The sequence below is a fragment of the Anarhichas minor genome, unplaced genomic scaffold, assembly GCF_050575085.1.
Source record: "Anarhichas minor isolate MPS153535 unplaced genomic scaffold, ASM5057508v1 ptg000021l, whole genome shotgun sequence".
NCBI lineage: Eukaryota > Metazoa > Chordata > Actinopteri > Perciformes > Anarhichadidae > Anarhichas > Anarhichas minor.
In genome coordinates this window covers 3,069,320-3,086,829 of record NW_027466467.1, presented here as the reverse complement: position 1 = coordinate 3,086,829, position 17,510 = coordinate 3,069,320, and the positions used below count along the sequence as shown (strand labels likewise).

The following is a 17,510-nucleotide window of genomic DNA, read 5'->3' as shown; positions in this document are numbered from 1 at the left end:
GAACCTGCTTCAAAAAGTCCAAGCAAGCAAATTATATATAATAGTTAATATAAGGCGTTTTCGGACCGGGGGAAACTTTTCAAATGTTCAAGGAAGCCCTATTTTTTTGGGGTCTGCACCACAAGAGCAAAGACCGATCGTAGTTCCTAGAACACCATTTTGAGGGTTTAGGTACTCCAAGCACAAGCGGAACCGTGAATGATGCAAGTGTAGGGTGATTGTACAAAAACATGAGCCAATGCAGCACTGGCATCCGGCATTTTTAAAAACCCACTAGCCGTGTAAACGACAGATAACATAAAACACAGACAACAGCTCGCAACAGATTAAATGGAAGAAAACACAGACAAATAGGCCGACAGTGAAGTCCAGACGTCACCTTGTTCATGAGCACACAGCCATTGAGCCAAAGGACGAGTGACAGCCGCTGCTCAGAGAGCTAACTAGCAGCACAAAAGCTAACACAGCAACATTAGCAGAAAGGCTAATCCAGTACCACAAAGCATACCCCGAAGAATGATAGCCGTTTGTAAATTAAATCAAGAAAGGTACTTTAGTGACATCTATTTTGCTTGTGCTTATATGAATGTGCCATGTAATTGTCTATTTATTCTTAAACTACTTTTAAAAAAGCTAAGAGAGCTTCTGGAGCGTAACGAACTAGCCGCTCGCCGATTTCCCAGCTGGAGATGTGTGCGTGTGTCATGTTTTTAAATCAAGCTTTTTACTTGCCAAAATAACATTAATTCTAAATATATACTGTTGTTACTTTTGTTACAGAGAAAGATGCATGCCTTCATGCTGCTTGGCTGCTTTGTCCTCGTTTGGACAGAGTACTTCCTCGCCTCAGCCCACATCCCTGAGGAGAGACTCTCCACCAATAGGGTCGCTGTATCTAACCCTCTGTCTCAGAGCCTTTACAAAGGCTCACCTCCTGTTGTTATTGTTGGTAAGTTTGAAAGTTTAAACTCAAGTGATTTCACTTAGTTTGTTAAGTCACGGTCCAGATTGAAAGGAACTGTTAAAATGTCTCAAACTTTTGATCATTTATGTCATTTATGGTGTTTGCTGATGAGGCACAAATGTACAAGCCTGCAAGTCAGACAAGCTGACAGTTGTGAAATTAAATAAGTGGAAGCTTTTTTGAAAGACTATTGGTACGAAACTAACTTTCTCCAAAGGTAAATAATGTACAGAACATGCAAGATGGCCGGTGAGCTAACAAGAGAAACTAAACTGTTTGCAATGTAAATTCTGGCACGTTCACAGCCGCCACAAATGTGTCTGGCGTTGATTTGAACAGCCACTGAGGCCACATAGCTAACTAGCTACACTTGAGAAGTGTAAAAAAAAAAAAATTCTGTTAATTATGAAATTGTGGGAAACATTCCCTCAGACAAAGTCAGACGGAATTGCCTTGTCACTGTTTACCTCCAGCTCTGCTGTGAGCAAGACTTTACTCAGAAAAGGAGGCAGGGTGGAGCAATGAGGTTTTGCCAAAAACACACAAACTTTTAAGTGTTTGCATATTTGTAAAACTCAGAGACAGATGTAAAGGTTGACCAAAATAATTGATTTATGAAAAAATCAAATAAAGTGCCATGTGGATGATCTCTATCAATTCAGTACCATTCATTGTCTTATCTGCTGATAATGCATTTCTTTCTGCTGTGAAACATTCTAGAAGCATCATGTTATTCTAATGTTCTCCTACAGAGTTGCCAAAATCAGGGCGGAAGAACAAGAAAGCAAAGAAACAAAAAACGGTAATACAAAATAGAAGAGAAATTATTTTGGAATTGGAAGATTAAAAAAAAGCTTTTAAGTGGACTGTTTGAACAAATATCATCTTGTTACACACGTACTGCTGCCAAAGTCAAGAATGAGTCTCCTATTCTCTCACAATCTGGCCAGACCAGCATTTTCTCTCAAAACACATTCATGCCTCCTTCTTTTCTGTACTCATATATTCTATATTGTCACACAGCGTAGTTATTTATTTGTCGTTACTGCCTCTCTCTCTCTCTCAGAACAAATATGCTGTGAAGAAGCGCCCTCCTCCTCCTGCTAACTGCATTCCCTTGTGGGGAAGCTGTAAATCTTCAGGCAATGTGTGCTGTGATTTCTGCGCTTTCTGCAAGTGTCGGATCTTCAGAACTGTCTGTTTCTGTCGAATGGGCAACCGTCGCTGTTGAGCAGCCAGCTGCAGCCGGACCCAGCTTCGAGCTAACAGAACAAAAATACATTCTATAGCAAACCACTTGAAGTGAACACTGGTAGAGGTGAATCACGTCTGGTCCTTGGTTTGTAACTTTGCCGAAAATTCTATGCATGAAAGCACTTTATCACCGAGGACTGTCCCACAGTGAGCCTCCCTGAAGTCTTCCAGGGTGTAGGTCTGCTGCTTATACGACTGCGATGACACTCACAGATACGTTTTTATCTTACTTTGAGCTTTGAGCACACATTTATTGAATTTTTGTCAAACTATTTTATATATGGCTTTTTTTCCCCACAAAAATACATGAATGTGCAATAACACGTATTATATTGAAGCTTTAGCGTAATTTCGGGAGCAGGACCACACCTCTAACACGCCTCTTCCGGTATTCCTATAAATACCTCCCTAACCCACTCTTCCCGTCCCGTTTACGCATTCCAAACCCCACCCTCCCAACTGCTTTTTTCCTCTTCCTCTCTCCCTCCTCTCTCTCTATGTTTTTCGTAGGGTCCTAAAGGGGTCCGTCACCACGGCGGACCCTCCGACGTAGCTCCCCACAACCCATCCGACCGACTAGATGGAATCAACGAACAATCCTCTATCATTCATGTCTCACAAATAAAATCGTTAAACGCATTGAGTTGATGGTGTGCTCCTTGCTAGTGAATGAAGCCTTAAAGACTAAAGACCATATACTTTGTTTTAGATAACAGTGTTTTTGTTTTATTTAAGACAAAGGAGATATGAACTCACACATATTTCATGGATAAGGTGTCAACAAATCCCAGGAAAAGACAGGAGCCAATCACATATTAGTCCGTCTCACAGTATTATACGACTTCCTCAACTTGTCTGTGGGTCTCAGGTCTAAGCCCATCTAAAGCAACGCTCAAAATATATAGGAGGACATATTTCATTTCTTTGGAACTATACTTTCAATGGCTGATTAATACACAGTTGGTGTGCAAGTGAGGAGCTGCAGGCCGGTGTGTGTGTGATTGAGTAAAAATAAACACGTGTGTGTGATCATGGTAATGAAGGAGCATATCACCCACTGCAGCAGTGCTCTATTTCATAGAGGAAGAAGATGTACAAATAATACTATCTTGTCTGAAAGAGAAGATCCGACTTCAGTAGCTTGTCAGTTGTCAGTCCTATGAAAGAACAGGAAGGATCAGCTGGATGATAATGCTGAGAAATGCATTTATATCCATGAAAACTGAATTTAGACAAAGCAAGGGGCTGTAGAGGGTCTGAAGTTTCTCTGGAAGCATTTTCTTCCCATCATCCCGTCATGGATTACCCTTCGCTTTGATTCTCATCTCACCTCATCATCTGTGTTTTGTTACTGAGGAAAATTCAGCCCAGGAGTCGGCTCCTTGTGTTGTTGAGACTGATTTACAGTAAGCAATTGCTACGTTATGATAAACACATGCATTGTCACATTCCCTTTGGTGCTAAATAATGAGGGATAACGAAACGTTGGTGAAAACGGCGGCCTTTTGATTATTGCTGACGGTTGAGTGTCTGTTGGATTGGAAGGAAACTCTGACCTGAAAAAGGAAAAAGTCAACAACCACCAACTAAGCAACCTTGACCAGCCGAATCTAACATTTCTAACATACATGTTCTTTTCACTGAACACAAGCCCACTTTCACTCAGCCTTAAATATGGCCGTAAGAGTTTATAAATTGTTTAACGTAAGCCTATCACTTATACCTTGTGGCCATAACATACAAATTACACAAATGTAATGTGTTCATCTATGTCTTTTTACCAAATATATGTATATACAATCTGAATTAAAGAAGCTATATATACGACAATCAGAGCATTAATATAGCAGCAAACAACTATTTGAGATGTAAAAATATAGTGGAGTGATGTCTACCTGAAGTCACGCTCCCTCTGCTCGGTAGATAACCTTACTGGCGGAGATATAACTGTAGTGAAATGCTCGGTATGTAATGTTTGATTCACTAGATGCATGTAGGCTCTTGAATAAATCTATGCATTGAAAGAAGAATGTGTCACTTCTATCTTTTTTGTTTTGATTGTTGTTATTTATTGCCAACAATTAGAATATCTTCCTTCCTAGTTTTTATTTTAAATGGTTACTTTTTACTTACTTTTTGACTTTGTTATGGAAAAAACAAACAGAAGCTATTTAACACAACATTCCTTAACAGACCTGGTTCATGACCTTTCTTATAGAGTGACAGGATCACTCTCTAAAGGAATGAATCCTATCTCCGGGTTCTTGACGTCAACCAGCTCGGTAGTAAATTCTTAAGAGTATCCTACTGGTTTAAAAGAAAACAAAAATGAAAGCCTGCTTTGATCCCGCGCAGGGTAATCATGAAGCTGGGAAGGAAACGGGCGCCTCGACCTGACGGATTGGGGAAGCTCCCAGCAGCAGAACACATGGGTTAACAGCAGTAGTGCTGTCTGGGCAGAGATTTGATAATTGTGTTTATTTTTTATTTGTGAGTGAAGAAAGGACAGCTACTGTGAATCTCTGCAGCAGTTAGGATTGCTTTGCTTGGATGTTTTCCTCTCTCTCTCTTTTATTAACCCCCCCACACACACGCCTGCACACTTCCACATGCATCCACACAATGATGTACTTCAATGTGGGGTTTTTTCTACCATTATGTGTGTGCAAAGTTTTATCCTCTAGTGGCTAAATTGTAAAAAATTATAACCAAGGAGGGTTTGCCCGATAATTACATGACTCAGTTTGACTTTATTGCTTTAAGGCAATATTGCCGCATTGCTTCAGTCCTTCATCGAGTATTACGTTTAAAGGCATCTAGTTTGGAAAGAAGTGGGGCAGAAGGAAGAGGAAGACGGATTATTGCAGACAACGGGAAGATGCTGGAATACTGACATCACACCGAACACATCTGGGTCTGCCATTTTTATTTAAAACTGTCAATAATAATAACAATGATAATAAAGATTATTAAGACTATTCTACTTTCAATATGGGATTAAAAAAAGAGCAGTTTCTGAGTATGGAATGGGCGCTTTGTTGCCTCTTTTCAGGGTAAAATACCCACAACAACTGTGGCTCTCACTAATGGCATGCGCATGTAGGCCTCAAGGGATCAGTAATGAGCCCATTACGGCATGGTGCACCACAATGAGGTGAAGGAGACGCTAGAAAACTATATGTGACAAGCAACGCACATTTGAGATTCATGCTTTGTAGAAAGTATATTTCAGAGTGTATCTTTCAGTTTTATAAGAGAAAATACTTCTAGATGAAGGCTGTCTGAAAGTCACCCGGGGACTCTGAGATGGAGAGGCCTTTAAGGATTTGTAGGTTAGTCATTTTAACACTATTACAGTTTTTAGGGTATAAAGAGTATCTGATGACGCAGAAGACATTCAAGACACTTTAGCACATATAAGCACATCACCACTGCACTGAATCAAAACAAGAGAGCAAAACAGGAAGGACTTCAGTCTTTATCTTTTCTTAATGTTTAGGAAGTATCCCTACTCACTGAACATTTGCTGAAATCTGCTGAATATGTGATACTTGAAGATGGAGGTTATTCTGACCACGAGGATGACCACGACGGCTTGGTTGCACACCTACAATAATTACTGTATATTTGCAGTACTCAAGACTAATAAGACTAAACTACAGATGCTCATTGGAAGGTTGCAGAAGTCTACACTACCGTGAAGGAACAGAATAGATTTCTGCCTTTAGATTGCAGCACATTACATCATCATTCTCAGTAATTTGTACAGAGGAAGACACTAATGCAGAGTTTAGGTTTTAAATTTCCAACCTGTTTATTACCACCCATGGAGTCATGTTAAACTACCTTCACTTGCTTGAATTCTGAACATCTGCTCCCCCAAAGCAGTAATAAAAGCAGCCTGTTTCTCTAGGAAGACGACCCTGTGACAGGCAGAGTCAAAGAGGAGGTCTAGGAGGTCTAATCATGAGGTAGTTCAGCGGTGACGATGTGTTCAAGTGCTGTGAGACACAAACGGTGTAGTCGTGTTCTTACTGGAGCAGAGGGCTAGTTAGCCGGCGCCCCATGACCTTTGACCTGAAAGGCAAAGCTCTACATCCCATCTGGGGTTTTAATCAAACTTCGCAGCAGTAAAACTGCACATGATAGTTATGACACATGATAAACCGAACTGATATGTGAAAAAATCTGTTATATCTTCCGCAATCACATGAAATTGTGGTTATGATCAATATTTTCTGTGTTTTATGTATTGGCTAAAGAGTATGACCGAAAACCAAATAAGTTGTGAAGAATAAAATAACTGTGAAATCATATAAATGTTGTAAATGTATTCATGAAATGTGTGCTATTATTATTCTTCACACGCTTTCTCTTCATCAGGACCTTGCTTTGACAGTTTTTGGAGAAACGTTTCTAGCTGTAACACATCTGTTTCTTTCCCTCACCAGTTACATTAGTTTAACCAGGAACTATGTGTTCACGGATCAAAACGTCGCTGAATATGTGGATGAAGAGTAACATACGTATGATAGTCTGTCATTCTTTTGGTTTAACATGTGGTACTTGAAGATAGAGGCTCATCTGTCCATGGGGACAACCAGGAAGTCTTGGATTCACACCTACAATAATGACTGTACATGTTTGGGGATAATGTATTTACAGTAGATTTAATTGACCACATTAACTAGGATTGCAGCACATTACATGATCACTGCAACGGGCCCTGACTTCCACCATCATTCTGCGAGTGAAGGACAGCTCTGTAGCTGTTTGCGTTTTAAAAAAACGCAACAGGTTTGGGCAAGAAAAGCACTTGGTTATATTTAGAGGATAAAAGTACTTGCTTCACAAACAGCCGTCTCCTGGGTGAATGTTGTGTTGTTTTTTCACCCATCCAGAGCCTCAACCTCCTCCCTACACACACCTGAGCGTGATCCACCACAAAATATGTTTACCTCTACATTTTATTCACCATGCAGTTTCATCGTATGGGGATGTGTTTTGTTTTAAGGGATCAGGGCTGGTCTGTCAGATGTTTCTTGACAACCGTGCATCCAATCGCACTTGACTGGTGTTTTGCCGACACTGACATAAAAGGGGCTGAAACCCAGCCTGCGATGGAGAGGCCTTCACGATACGATACCGCTGGCAAGTGACAACGGCCCGGGAAATGTGAGCATAATAGCTGCCAATGGTATAAACTGTGTGGTTATAACGTAAGCATGCAGCATGGTCAGAACATTTTCTATTTCTTTCTCCTGGCTTTGTGTTGCTGTGGAATTGTAAACGACACCAACCACTGCTTGCGAAGTGCCTCTGTACAGAAGCTGTCCTGATGCTGGCCTAGAGGGCTGAATGTAGCTGACATTTGCTACAAACGCCTGTTGTGAAATCACCGTTAGCCTTGGCCTCTCGTGGCTTGCTTGATTTACTGGGCTGCAAACAACCGATATCCCTCCCAGCTCGTCAAATAAAGATTGGTTCGTAGGAGCCCATCTGCGCGTGATATACCCTTGCATCACACTTTCAATTAACTCAAATGCAAACCCACTCGGGTCACTATTAGACAGTAAGAGCAACTGACGTAGTATAAAGAGCCAGAAGGACGAGTAAGAGTTGAGGTGGAGCGGTCAATCAAACACCAAAGCTTCGTGCCGGAGACGGGAGCTGTTCGTTTACCCAACAAAACTCAACGTAAACGTTGACAATTTGCCACGAGACTCGATTGTGCAGTTAATCACGTGAGTCGTTAGCGTCATTAGTCACGTGAGTGGCTTGAGTTGTTAGGTCAGGTTAACGTCATACGCACTCTTTCCTTAAACCTAACTAAGTGGTTTTGTTGCCGAAACATAACTTCCTGTAGATTTTGAAAGACACAATGCATGTGACGAGCAGTAACTGACACGTCCAGGAGTACTTTTGTTGGAAAAGTAACATTTGAAACATGGTTTCGATAATAACGTGTATCTACTGCGCAGTGCTGTCAAGAAAAAATGCATTCCTGTTGCGGTGAGTGAGACGAGATGTGGAGAAGACATTTTCAAAAGCTCAAAAGTAAAAAAAGAAAGAAAGAAAAAGAAACTTGAGATTGAAAACTTCACCAGATATTTCAGTTCACGGTCAGTAATCACGAAAGTTCCAGCCTTTTATTTGGATTATTTACATGTGTTGTAAAGGCCTCTGGCACCCTCTCAGTGCAGACAGAGAAGAGTCAGCATAATCACTTTTATCACACAGTATACACAAGTCATTAAAAATAACAGCAAAGCCTATTTAACATCAGCATGTAGAAATCAGACAAGAACAACAGGCGAAAGACAGGGACACGGTGGAGATAAGAAACAGGAAGAAGAGAGGAGAGAGAAAGTCGACATCTTCCTCTGAAGGTAAACAACAGCTCACATCGATTGTGTTCTTTTAAGCAAATTCCACTGAACTTCGTATTTTGGAGCGAGAAGTAAAGTCAAAGATACATTGTGAACCAAATGTAATGGTCTGCCATATCGCGGTCGATCTGTTAAACACACCATCGTATTTCATTTCTTATTGTAGGACGGAGCTCACCTTTACATGAACCGATGTCTACAAAAATGCATTGATGGGTGATGATTATTCATGGCATTATAACAAGTATATACAAGGATGTACAGTGTTTAGGCTGTGCAAAGGTGAACTTCATTCAGATCTCATTTTGGGTTCGACTAACTTCTTCGTTAGAAGGAACATTCATAGAAGTGAGCACAATGAGCCTCCCATTCCAACACGTCCTCCAACCCGTACGACCACATACGTTGTTCCTACCCTCTTATACATTTCCAAAATAAGCAGCCGCACCTGTGTCAAGGATTCCTCCTCTTATCGAAACGTAACGGTCGTAGTTTTGAACACGTGGTTAATATCGTGAAACAACCACTTGGTTAGGTTTAGCAAAAGATCACGGTTTGGGTTCAATAAGTATGTTGATGAAGTCACCTGTATGCTACGTGAGTTGATCGGCGTTATGTGATGCAAGTTTACACATACTTTGTAGCTCTTTAAACTACGTCAACTGCCTTCCTCCTTTGCTCGATCATAGTTACTAGAGCCAGTAGAGCTGCTGGTAAAGACGATATATGGTGTCGTTTTTTGGGGGGAGGACATTCTCTCGTTCTGTCACTGACGAAAGGGTGGAAAAGGAACAATAGTGGTGAGAGCAGAAGAGAGAAGAAGAAGAAGAAGAAGAAGAAGAAGGGACCTGTGTGAATCCCTTCTGATGTTACTTCTTTCTTTCATCTTGAACAGGAGAGGTTCACGTAGAGGAAGAACAAGAAAGAAAACAAAAGGAAGGAAGACAGGAAACAAAACAAAGACAAAATAAAAGATCACATGAAATAAAAGTGAAAGACAAAGTGGAGCAAGGAAGAGGCGGGGCTGAAAGGGAAACGAGATATATGAAAGAAGGGGACAAACAGCAAGTAAAGAAAGTAAAAAGGTAAAACCAGATAAACACAAGAACAAAGTAAATATGTCAGAAATGTAAGGAAGCCGGTAAATACGTCTGAAGAAGAGAAACAGAAGAACTGGGGAGAGGGAGTGAAGACCGAAGGAAGGAAGATGAGATCAAAAGGGAACAAGGAAATGCAGTGAGAGGGATTCACATTTTCAACAGCATTAAAGCTCCGTCCATCTGTTCCTTTATTAGGACTGAACTTACAACACGGTGGCAACAGACTGACAACTTCCAATACTGCCTTTACCTCCAACTAATAGTAATGAGCTTTCGCAGTCATGCACTGTCACCCAGTACCTTTTGGGTCAAAACGTTGTCATGTTTTGGTTTGTTCACTCAAAGGCCTTGAAAAAAAACACCTTCTGTTGTTTTTTCAGGGCCTTTAGCAGAGTCGAGTAATGCGTAACTGAAAAAGGAATTGTCTTGAAAAAAACATCATAATTTAAAGAAATTTCTTAGAATTATGACAAACAAATATGAACCAATGAGTGGAAACTCTCCATATATGGTGCGCTGGATTATATGATTGCCTGAAGACAAACTTCACAGTTTAACTTGAGTTGCTGCTTTGACTATTACTTTTATTGGAAGTTCCAAAACCCAGGAAATTTCTCGGAAACTATCCCATGTAACCAAAAAGCAAAGGGTTTCCCATCAAAGACTTGTTTGATTACTTTATGTGATTCAGCCTAAATTTGCAATATTGCGTATCAACGAATATCATGAAGCCCAGCCCGTCACTTTTTTGTTCAGGATTTGTTTTTTCCTTTTGTATTTCAAAAGGATTCGCACCAACAAGGTCTCCAGTCGACAGCCGGCTCTGCCTCCGCACGTCAGCCGCTCAGTCGCGTTGTCCTGCAGGATGTTCTGATGAGCTCCAGCTTTCCCAATCGGCTGTCAACTGTAGAGCTCTTCTGTGTGTGTGTGTGTGTGTGTGTGTGTGTGTGTGTGTAAAACTTGTTGCTTTAAGATGTTTCGCGAACGGCCTGCTGTTTTAATATCTCCCTGTGGCTCTGACAAAGCGTTGAGTCTGTCTCTGTCACTGTGTTTTCTCTCCTATTTGTATGCTACTGTGTGTAACTCATCAGTTTATGGTGTGCTCTGGCAGTACCCTGCTGTTTTAGTATTTTCCTGTGGCTCTGACAAAGTGTCAAGTCTGTCTCACTACTGTGTGTTTCTACAGTGTGTGTGTGTGTGTGTGTGTGTCTGGCTCCCTGCTGTTTGATGGCCTCCTGTGCTGTTATCCAGTTCCCTGTCTGTCCATGGCGCTCTCTCTCTGTCTCTCCCCCTCTCTTTGTCCCTTCCTCCTCAGTCCACACTACCTGAAACACAAGAGGACAAATCATGAACAACAGAAGTAGAGAAACAAGTGCGAATAAACGTTTGCAGCCACAATCGCAAATCAAGATTACAGACACAGATGTGTAAAGCACAAGACTGTCTTTAGTGAATCTGTGAGGCCGCACTAACACACGGTGGTGCTTTGACCTGGATGTCAGAATGCTAACACGCTCACAAGGACGATGTAAACATGCCGGTGTTTAGAAGGCATGAAGTCATATTCACCACCTGAATCCGATGGGAATGCTATTGGCTTTGCAAGTATTTGGTCATAAACAAAAGTATTGGACAAAATGGATATTTTACAACTAATATCATTACAATTCCTCATTTAAAGTAACTTGAATGCGTGCACCAGATTTCATGGCAATCCATCCAATAGGCCTAGTCGTGGAGACATTTCACTCTGTGCACAAATGTAAACCTCATGTTGGCGCTGGAGGAAAATCATCAGAACCTTGCGTGACTGTACCACATGTCATGGCAGTAGTTGTTGAGATATTTCAACCTGGACAGAAGTGTTGGAATGACCAACTGACAGACCACCTTTGCCTTGCATGGCTCAAAAAAACCATTGAAAAAAGAAACACGATGGAGTGAAATATTAAGATTCATATGTGTGCATAAAATACAAAGAAGTGCTTATTGGCTTCAATGAATAAAGACATCATCAAACTCATGCTATTTGTTTGGACACAAATTCTCTAATTATTAGCTATTTAGTTTTGTGCCAAAACTGTAAAACCAAAAACCACAATACAGCACGAGGCCGTGTTTCATTTCCAAGTGGGTAAAGAGCGGCATCGGCACCATGACAGCTCCAGGCTTACCGTGGGTCGACATGTTTCAGCTAATTTAATTGAAACAAAGTGTCTGCAAATATGTATCACTACAGCACAACATTAACTTTAGATCTAGGGGCCCTGTCCTGACGGAGAGGGACAGGGGCCCGGCATCTCAGTTTTGTCATCACAACCAGCTGGAGAAAAATCTGGGTGGACTTCTTGAAACTTTGTTAGAACAAAAATAATAAATGATAAACGTGTTGCGTGTTTACCTGTCTGTTGTCAGATCTGTATTTGTAGATATATTCCAGCTTGAAATGTTTCTGTCTGTATTTATGTTAGACTTTATAGGTGCTGGTAGGTGTATTTCTTTGACTTTGGCGGCTGCTTCCAGTCTTTGCGATGCAAATCTAGACTAACCATGTCCTCATTCAGCACCGTACTTCAGTCAGATACATGAGATCTCTTCTACTCGCTCTCTGAAGGAAAGAAAATAAGTGTATTTACTAAAATGTTGAACTGTCCCTTTAACATGTCACACTTTAGGGGAGGGGAAAAAAGAGACGTTGTGGAGGATCCTGGAAAGCTTGAAAAAGCAGAGCTGAACCATTTTCAAATATTTGAAGTTTAGGATTTACATATTTACTGTTGTAACTTCTGGAGATGATAAATCGTGGAAACGTGATTGTAAATGAAGCCTGCTGGGATTCAAATATTTTAATCACTTTCTGATGGATTCACTCACTTCCACTTATTTCTCCAGAGACTGTAAAATGAAAAAAGATTGTTCATGCTTGGATCCACAGCTTCAAATCAAACCAAAGCACTCTTTAAAGAGTCCGTTTACCGAGACACAAACGGAGCTGTGTGTGTCTCTCTGAGAGGGGGACGGGGGACGGGGGACAGGGGACGGGGGACCGGGGACGGGGGACCTTTAGGGGGAGATATCAGGTCAGCAGTAGATGCCAAAGAGAAGTGGCACACGTCGCTGATGATTCACGTCGCTGATGATTCATTTCAGACGCAGCACTTTGTGTCAAGTTGTTTTGGTCATAAATAAAAAAAATTAAATAAACAAATGAATGAATGAATTAAAATAACATTTTGAGAGTGTAAAAGGAACAATTACATCTCATGTGTTGTCAATTTTTGGGTTGATAACGTTTAGTTTCACAGATTTGATTTTTTACTATTTTTTTTACTGAGAAAAGATAATAAAATAAATCTTTCTAAAATGGCAAATTAAGAAACAAAGACCTCGAGGAACACCATGGACAATGTAGTGGACATCCGCAGAAAGATGACAACACAAAGACAAAATCGAGAAGCATTCAATAAACAACCTTTACTTGATGTTCTATCCCTAGTCGTAGTAAGTCCCTGCATTTAAAATATTCAAATACACCATTTTAGAACAGGCGAAAATAACAAATACTACAAACTTATACTGCATGCAAAAAAAGCACATTGTTTTTGCACAAAACTGCAAGAGATTAGCATGAAGTGGGCCTGGAACCAATTCATATTCACATACCTTGAGGTTAGATAGAGGTCAAGGGACCTTCAAAAACCGCATGCCAGTTTTTAGAGCGTTATTCAGTTCCATTCCCCAAAACCTTGTATGACATAGTTGGTACCAATGGTACTATGTATGAACAATATCAACAATGAAAGAACAATACATTTGTCCTTTTAATGAGTAATTGCCCTGTGACCAGTGGTGGAAGGTACCCGAGTATTACTCAAGTACTATACGTACATAAAGAACCTTCACATTGTACTTCAGTATTATGCTATTTCATACATTTTGCTCCACTTCATCTCAGAAAGTAAAAAGTTGAATATTTCCCTTTTTAGATTTAACTAACAGCTAAAGTTGCTTTGATTTGACATAAAAAGCTTAAGCTGATTAAATATGATGCACTGTTATGGATTAAAGAACCTCCACATGCTCTCAGTTAAGCAGCTGATTAGACCTCAGTTTGGAGCTGTGCGAGCTACTGCTTGCTGGGATTTATGTGAGGTCAACATGGACTGGTGAAGTTGTAAATTGGCCGACCACAAAACTAACAGGAGTGTATATAACTCACTCATAATAACTTGTGTGTACAAATTATTTTCTTGTGGGCAGACAAAAACAAATCCCCCTAAAAAGGGTACCGTGAAGAGATCGAATACCTAAAGTACATTTTCCTTATGAAGGATTTTGAATGCAGGACTTTTAGAACGGAGTAATGTTACACTGTGGAGCACTTCTTACTACACTGACTGTGACACAGCACTGTACTGCAAACATAGATACTCAGCATGCACAGTGAATGTCTGTTACAATCAAAACATTGCAGTGCATCATCCAAGATCAAAAGGCTGCCGCCATCCATCAGTTTAATTGCTGTACCAACAACATTGCTGCATTAACAAAAAAGATCTGAGCTCCTTTCAGCTTTTGTCCTCTGGGAGGCGCTGCAGGTCTCGTCCCAGCAACGAGTTTATGTCACACTTTACTGCTGAGTCTGAACTTCATCACAGACCCACGCACTTGTACAGAAGGACAAACATCAGGGCTGTGTTAAAGATTCCTCTTTAGGTCTGTCACCTGAACACAGCTCACTACATTGTGTCTGCTATAAAGGCGATTTATAGACCGTTCCATGAACAACTCTTTTAATTCTGTATTGTATAATACCCCCCCCCCCCCCCCCCTGCAGTTTAGAGAATATTAAAGATCCAAGATAAAACTGAAACAGAAGGACACGGCAGTCTTCTACTTCAGCACCACGGACAGCCGACATGTTCTCATTCCAACTTGTCACTCGTTGCTTGATCAGGACCCGTGGGGTCAATAAACACGTGGTTTAAGTTGTAAGTTTAAACAAAAACGCCTTGCTTAGGTTTAGGCAACAAAACCACTTAGATAGGTTTAGAAAAAAAACATCATGATTGGGCTTAAAACGTAACATAAGTACGGAAAACACGTTTCTAAGTAACTCACAACTTTGGAACACGAACATCGGTCTCCTCGTTGAAGGTCCTGCGTTGGTGTGACTCATCCACCTTCACTCCCAACCTTTGTGGTTTTGTTTTCGGTCTTTATACTACGTCATCAAACTCCCGAGAGCATTTGAGCATAATGACGCTCAGTGTGGTTTCAATCAGCAAGACCGTCTTTAGGCTTCATTTACTCACAATTCTCTCTCACTCGTCACATTTCTTCTTAATCGGCTGATTACGGGCTTCAATCTTTTAGTTGAGCCAACCAGATCCACGATTGCCACGAGTCCATCAGCCAATCGCGTCGCTGCTGTTAAGCTTTAAATCTGTTTGTTTTCTCTGTTGCTCTCAGCTGTACAGCTTCACCACCGCCTTAACATATTTAATGTTACGATGGGGTCTAATCTCCAAAGACTATTTACATTTCTAATCCAAATGTCAATGTAAGTATCGATTGAAATAAAGATACGGATGGCTTTGAATTGTAGTTACTTGCTGGAGATGCTAAAGGACGCCTTGTGTGTCAGTATCAGACGTGACAAACAATCGATAGTTGACGCCCTGGGGATGAGGACATGCTGGGACAGCGGCAAGGATTTATCAATACACAACACAGTTAAGCTCCTGGTATTTCAGAGCCATGGTCGGGGCCATAGATCCTAACTTGCACACATTTTAAAGGATTAATGAGTCAGGCAGACTAGACTGACACATTCAACTTAACAACTCCACTTCCCCTGCAGGGGCTGAAGAGGAGGGATGACAAGGGGGATGCATTTTGGTCATTTTGCTGACAAGGGGAATGGCATCCCCCCCACTAATGTTATGTAACTGTAACACTGACATATGCTTTACATGACCGCCATGCCCTGTTTCCTTCCCTTTGTTTAACCTACATGAAGCTCCAGTTTCTCTCACCCCATCAGCACAATTCTAAGGTGGTATACACACACAGGTGGGTATAGAAAACAAATTGTACTCAAGTAAAAGTACTGCTTGCAAAAACAAGTACTCAAGAAGAAGTCATCAGAATATACTTGAGTAAGAGGACAAAGTATTTACTGGGATAAACTCAGAGTTTTATCTCTCTGAAACTCTCCCTGCTCCCCGCTGGGAGCACTGGAGGCTGATGATGAGGGATAAGGAGCCCCGCGAGTGATGGCTTTTCTCCATCTGCACCTCGGCCGGGAGCCTCGCAGCGGCCGCTTTTTTTCTTCCCTAGATGATTTGCTCACAGAAAAGTCGTTTTTTATTTTTTTTATTTTCACTCTCTCAGGACCTGCCCGGCAACATAACAACCCTGCACCTGCACACGGCCTCTTAGACGTCTACCAGCAAGAGCTGCTGCTCAGACTTCCTCCGCTGTGGCCTTGCTTTGGATCCCTTCACGTAGGCGGCTTTTTTCAACTCTGGAAAACTACACCCCCGTCTCATCGGGACCAGGTTATTATTGCATCTCCGACTGCTTTGCACCAGTGTGCTGCTTAGGACGCTGCAGCACAAAACAACATCTCGCTGCTCTCTCTCTCTCTCTCTTTCTGGAGGTAGCCAGTAACCTCAGGGAGGCTGTGATGGCAGTCCTTACCCTCACCTTGCCTTCTACAGTGGTGCTGTTTAGAATTATGGCACAGCACAAAATGATGCAGCGAAACAGCCGGCTCCACATGTCGCAGCTTCACCCTCTGGAGCCACGTGAGAAAAATAAAGTTTGCTTCAAGAATTCAAGGTAATACGGGGTGAGTTACTGATACACAAAAGGTCATTTTGTGGATAAAGTATTCCTTTAAGTCATATGGCATGCCTCGCCAAAACATGCAGGGGTTGTGCAGAAGGCCGGTGAATAAAGAGTGAAAACTGTGGACCTCAGAACAAACAGAACACAAATCTAAGCTGTGGGCCAGAAAGTGATGATTCCACAGCTGTAACCACAGTTCGATCTGTGTTTAGTTTTCACATGAAACTACTTTTTCCAATTCTTAGCTTTACCTAAAAAAAACTTCTCATGGCAGAAACGTGTATCCTGAACATAATATTTGTTCGTGATACTCTCTCCGAGGGAGTGAGTGCTCACTTCATAAACTGCTGTGGGCCTCTTTTCCTGGTAAGACCTTGAATTAAAAGCAGACAGTCTGCTCAGTGAAGATCGGGTGGAATACGTTTTTTCATCCACAAAAGAGGGAAATTCAGAGAAGAAAGGGAAGATTGAGGGAGTGTGTACAAGGTTTGCGAAAGAGCACAGAATAACATGTTATACCTGTTTTTCAAATGCAATCTCTAAAGATAAAACCAGTTCCTTGAAAGCTTAAGACCACTAGTCAAGGACGGTTTACATCTTCCAATGGCAAATGCTTCTTTAAAAGTAGTGTTAATATTTGCTTTGTTTACATTTTTGATCTTTGTTTTTGTAAATTGTCCAAAAAGATTGTCTTGTATACACAGAAACAGAAATAAACATTAGGACACCTCTACTTCTTTGAGCTGATGTTTTGCCTCCGGGTAAGCCTCTGCTCCACTCTCTAACTCAATGCAATTAATTCAACATTTCTTTCCTTGGCCTCTGTTGAACCTGAGGTTTACGTGAGCATCCACTACAGCGCTCGTCATAACAAAGTTAAAAAACGATTAATTTGTCAGCATGCAAAAAACTACAGCTGCCATGACAATTTACTAGCGCAGCTAAGCA

At 41.2% G+C, this 17,510-nt stretch overlaps 1 protein-coding gene across 1 annotated transcript; it reads left to right on the top strand.

The window, feature by feature from the left end:
- Nucleotides 1-786: 786 nt before the first annotated feature.
- On the top strand, nt 787-2,195 carry asip1 (agouti signaling protein 1). The gene is made up of 3 exons (XM_076096380.1): nt 787-949; nt 1,717-1,766; nt 2,031-2,195. Exons 1-3 carry the CDS (start codon nt 787-789, stop codon nt 2,193-2,195), a joined length of 378 nt encoding a protein of 125 aa, XP_075952495.1.
- Nucleotides 2,196-17,510: the final 15,315 nt, after the last annotated feature.